General features: G+C 53.9%; 1 protein-coding gene across 1 annotated transcript in view; it reads left to right on the forward strand.

The window, feature by feature from the left end:
* The window catches only part of CLPTM1L (CLPTM1 like), a 26,000-nt gene that overhangs the window by 5,815 nt on the left and 14,773 nt on the right, over positions 1-5,412 (forward strand). The window contains exon 7 of the mRNA XM_077749400.1: positions 3-250. Within this exon, the coding sequence (XP_077605526.1) occupies positions 3-250 (248 nt within the window). The remainder of the gene's footprint in view (positions 1-2; positions 251-5,412) is intronic.

A 5,412-nucleotide genomic window follows, 5' to 3' on the forward strand; every position in this document is an offset into this window, starting at 1 on the left:
AGACTGCGACAGCGCCCACTGAGCGGGCCAAGCCGCTGCCGCAGGCGTGGGGAGCCGGCGCATCACCCAGACAGGCGGGCGAGGGCACTCCAGGCTGCGAGGCTGGCATCCCCAAGGGGCAGCGGGTCCTGTCCTCCCGGCATGGTCACCCGGCCAATGGCATCACAAACCCCCCCACCCGGGCTCTCAACTCCGCCCTCAACGGGAGACACAAGCAGGTCTTCCCGGGTGGTGTGGACGACAGAACCGGGTTTGGTGCTACTTGGCAGGGAGTGTGGCGTCAGGTGGTGCCGCTGGGGCCACATCCTTGTAGCCTCTGGATTGTGTTCCTTCCCGTCCAGCAGCCGATGTGGACGAAGCTGGAGCTGAGTGGGAATCCGGGGGCCTCGACTGCCTGGGCAGGACCTACAACTCCGGCGGGATGAGGGCCTGCGCTGTGGGGGGTGCTCTTCTGTCCTGAGCTGCCCACGTCAGCATCCGTGCCTGCAAAGGGACCGATCCCGGGGCCGAGGACGCCCACACGCTCCTCAGCCGGGCGGTCGCACGATCCGTCACAGCAGCTGCGGGGCTGACTTCTATCCACTTGACACTATTTTTGGCTGTAGGGTGATGCACCCGGGGTACAAGGGAACGGACATCAGGCACACAGGTTGGCCTCACTGCCTGAGCGGGACTGCCCGCGAGGAAGGAGCCAAAGCTTTCTTCAGGGGTGCCTGGTCCAGCCTTCCCAGATGCATGGGTGGCGCTTCTGCGTGTCCCGTGTGACGAAGTCGAGAAGCTCACACAAGTTATCCACTAGTGTCTCCCCTATGAACAGGCATGTTGTGCTACATAACATCTCTTGAGTATTCTTGATTGAGACAACTACTTACTGGTTGGAAATGGGAAGCGATAATGTTCGCCTCACTCCATGATGATGGGACTCAATCATGTTTTTTTAAAATTTCAGTCACTCTTGAAAAATAAATTTGAGGGGCGCCTGGGTGGCTTAGTCGGTTAAGTGTCCGACTTTCGCTTAGGTCATGATCTCACGGTTTGTGGGTTTGAGCCCCACGTCGGGCTCTGTGCTGACTGCCAGCTCAGAGCCTGGAGACTGTTTCAGAGTCTGTGTCTCCCTCTCTCTCTGACCCTCCCCTGCTCACGCTGTCTCTCTCTCTCCTAGAAATAAATAAAAAATATTAAAAAAAAAAAGAAAAATAAATTTGAGGAAATAAAACCATGAAGGCAGGTTAAAAGCATTTTCTTACACAAATGGTTGACCCAATTCACTGCCACTGGATCCATAACGTAAGAAGTGCTCTAAAAACTCCACAGGAGGTAGAAAACCAAGAGCAGCTAGAGATCGAGATGTGCACAAAGGAGCCGAGAGCCCGTGTATAGGACGTCTGTGCTCGTGTTTCATTTATTCAAAGCACAACTGACTGTAAAGCAAAAAGAACAATGTATCTTGGACTGCACAGCATACACAGAAGTGAAACGTATGACAACTTAGAAAAAAGCGATAGGAAAGCAAAATAGAACTTTACTGTCCAAAGTTGTTACAGCCCGTAGCAACTTTTTTCCTTTTTTCTGAGCTGTGTCTTCTGAGACAAGGAAACAAAAGCAAACATGAACTACTGGGACTACACCAAAATAAAAGGCTTCTGCACACGGAAGGAAACAATCAACAAAACTAAAAGGCAACCTACAGAAGGGGAGAAGGTATTTGCAAATAACATATCCAATAATGGGTTCGTAATCCAAAATATATAAAGAACCTAATACAACTCAATACTCAAAAAACAAATAGTCCAATTAAAAAATGGGCAGAAGACATGAACAGACGTTCCTCCGGACACATAGAAATGACCAACAGACACATGAAAAGATGCTCAACATCACTCATCATCAGGGAAATGCAAATCAAAACCACGATGAGACACCACCTCACACCGGTGGGAATGGCTAAAATGAAAAATAAAAGGAAGACCAAGTGTTGGCGAGAATGTTGGAGAAAAAGAAGCCCTCGTGCACTGCTGGCGGGAATGTAAGCCGGTGCAGCCACCGTGGACAGTAGATGGTTCCTCAGAAAGTGTAAAATGGGGCGCCGAGGGGGCTGTCAGTTAGGTGCCTGACTGTCGATATTGGCTCAGGTCGTGATCTCATGGTTCATGAGACTCAGCCCCGTGTCGGACTCCATGCTGTCACCACGGACTCACATTCGGGGGGCTTTGAGAATGAACCACAGCCTTATGTTGCAGGAGAATGGTTAGCTTTCAAGGGTCCCTAACCAGACACCCACACTCAACAGGTGAGTATCCCACCGCCAGCCAGCAGCAGGAGGGCTCCTCACAAACACAGGAGCCGCTATAAGGAACCTTCCGACAGTAGAATACTGCTCATGGGTGGGAAAGAAAGTCCCGAGGAGCCACACCCCTGCCAGGAGAGCCAAGCATCAGGCAGGCCTGAGCTGGACGCCTGCAGCCTAGAAGCAGGGTCAGTCCCAAGTCCCTGCACAGCACGGGGTTTCTAGCTGACCTTCCAGAAAGCCGTGCAAGGCCTTTATTTCTTTTTATTTAAGTTTATTTTTTTAGAGAGCGAGTACAAGCAGGGGAGGGGAGAGAGAGAGGGAGAGAGAGAATCAGAAGCAGGCTCTGCACTGTCAGCTTGGAGCCTGCCGTGGGGCTCGAGCTCTCACACCTGAGCCACCCCGGCACCCCCGTGCAAGGCCTTTTTATAGCTTTGAGGTAGGGAAACTGAAGGACTTTGTAAAAGTCTGCTTTCGGCTCCTTTTCCTGCTTCCGTTCTTGCTAGGACCCGCACCCCCACCTCACACACGTCTCATAGTGCGAACGGTGTACGTCCTCCTTGTACGGGACGGGGAGTTAACGTTTTATCCCAAGTCTCCCAGCACAAAAGACAACAGTTAAGGAAGGGCCAGGTGCGAACGACCAAAGCTCTCAAATGTGGGTCCCAGACCACCAGGAAGAGCCGTGTGGGCGCCAAGGCTCCCTGGCTCCGAGGAATAACTGGCTTATGAAGGACAGCTGGGTGCAGAGAGGACACACACAGCAGACCCCAAGCAAAGACGAGACTCACTCCTTTCCTTTGCTGAGTCTCCCAGACATTGCACCTGCCTTCTGTCTACACCTTCCGTAGCCGCTGCGCTCGCCTCCTGCCGGCTCACCTCCTGCACGCGGCCAGGGCCCCTCCCTCTGGATCCTTGGACCTGACCCGCCTGCATCAGCTTTAGATTCATGAGCAGCAGGACACCCAGCTTTGCGGTGTGGCTTTTGCCCCCGATCGCCAATAAATCTCCACCTGGGACAGAGTTCAAACCAGATGGAAACTCAGTCTGAGCAACAGGGAAAGGTGCTGGGAGCCGCACCGGCCTCGCTGGGTGACAGTCACAGGGAGGAAATGGCAGCGCTTGCACAGCGACTGCCATGAGAAACGAAAACTGGGATCTCCTTCTGCTACTACTGGCTCATGTTGGAAATGAGGCTGCAGGTATTGACCAGGCCTCACAATATTCCAGATCAGATCGATATTCCCCACACAGATTGCTCATAAGGAAAAGCATATCCCTGCCTTTTCCAGAGACTTCAGATGAAAGCTCTGTGGATGATTGTCAAAAGGCTCTTCCTAAAGGGCCTTGCAGATTCAAGACTTACATAATAAGGGGGGCTTGAGTCTGGCCCTGAGACAAAGAGCCTAATTTAGAGTTAAGGGCAGACATCCACCCCCACCCACTTGTTTCAGCTTGGAGCATTTTCTGGCCTTGAATATGCTGATTTCTCCCTGTGAAGGAACCTATTGAGGAACTTCTTCTTTTGTGATTATGGGAGCAGAGGTGTTTCCTGAAAGACCTGTTTGACCCCTGCTCTCTGAGAAGTAACTTCACCCTTTCATGCTAAAACCATTGTCTGGTGCGCTAAAGATGCCTTCCTTCCCCATAGGCTAAGCATCTAAATCACCTACCTCAATCACTATTGATAAAGGTTATGCATGAGTCTTCTACAAATCTATGTTCTGGGAAATTCTTACATATCAAAGAAGTTTGTTATCAGAAATCATTGTCTGAGGCAAATGCCACTTCTGTGCCATCCCCCAAACACTTAATTATAAAATAAAGTTGAGCCCCAGTCAGAGCGGAGATGTCTGTCTGGTGACCAGAAAGACTCTCGGGCCTCTCTCCCCCCTCCCTCGCCGACACCGTCCATCCTTCAGGGACCCCTGGACCCGGCCGGAGCGGGTCTTCGACAGAAAGGGATGCGCACCTCAGAGTCCTTGGGGCTTTGCAGCCCCTTCCTGAGGCCTGGCTGCATCCTGGCCTTCAGAGTCCAGGAGACCCCCCATCCCTGGCGACCTGCCGATCCCCTCCTGTGCTTACACAGCTGGAGTCGGTCTTTGTTCCCCAAGACGGGGCGATCCTTCCCACACCGCACAGACCAGAGGTGCGGGGTGTGGAGCAGCCTGGCTCTGCAGGGGCTCCTCGCACGGGTGTGGCGGCTCAGGGGTAAAGGTGGCTCTGTGACCTTGGCATGGCCATGTTGCAGAGGGCTGGTAAGCCTGCCAAGGAGGGTGGATTTTGCACTCAGCGCAAGAGGAGGCAGGCTTGCTGGCGCAGAAGACACACCGGACAGGGAAGGGTGGGGACGGCCGTGACACCATTCTAACGGTGAGCCAGCAGAGCCATGAAGGGAGAATGAGCGGATTAGGGTGTAAGGAGCAGGGAAAAGTCCCTAGAGGCCCCCAAATCTCTGGCCCAGATCCCAGGAGTAGGACCCAGAGCCTCCCCTGCACTCAGCCTTGGTGCCTTCCTCCTGGAAGGCCTCCGTCTCTGCATCAAGCCCCATCCACAGCGAACCTACCACTCTGTGAATTCCCGCGGGGGCCTCCACCCCGAGCAGTTTGCTCCTCCTCTGACAACCGTTACCACCACCCTCCATTTCTCGAAGCGCCTAGCACGTGTCTAACGGTACCAGACCGGAACATAAAGCCCCGCAGAGAGCTGGCCAGCGGGCACGGGGAGCTCTGCCACCTCGGACGGAAGCACGAAGGGCTCGCGGGCGAAGCAGGACAGCTGTCCCCCCTCCCCGAAGGCTCCCAGCGCCCCCGAACCCGGAGCTGGGACAAGGGCCTCGGGCTGAGCGGCCCCCGCTGCGGGCAGGGACGCTCCAAGGGGAAGGCGGCTCCCCAGGCCCTCGGGGCAGCGCTCCTCTGCGCGGAGACCCTCTTATTCCGGGAATTTTGTGTTTTCTTCAAAGTCGCACCCCCCCCAGAGGTTCCTACTGAAACAACAACATGAAATCAGGTCTCTAATCTTCGTGGGTCTATTGAGCATTTTTCTTTTATTTTGACGTAACTGCAGAGAGAAAGGACTTAAAGAGCAGCACACAATCTCTGTGTCGCCTCCAACCAGCTTCCTCA

Source organism: Crocuta crocuta, unplaced genomic scaffold, assembly GCF_008692635.1.
Source record: "Crocuta crocuta isolate KB4526 unplaced genomic scaffold, BGI_CrCroc_1.0 scaffold89, whole genome shotgun sequence".
Taxonomy (NCBI): Eukaryota; Metazoa; Chordata; class Mammalia; order Carnivora; family Hyaenidae; genus Crocuta; species Crocuta crocuta.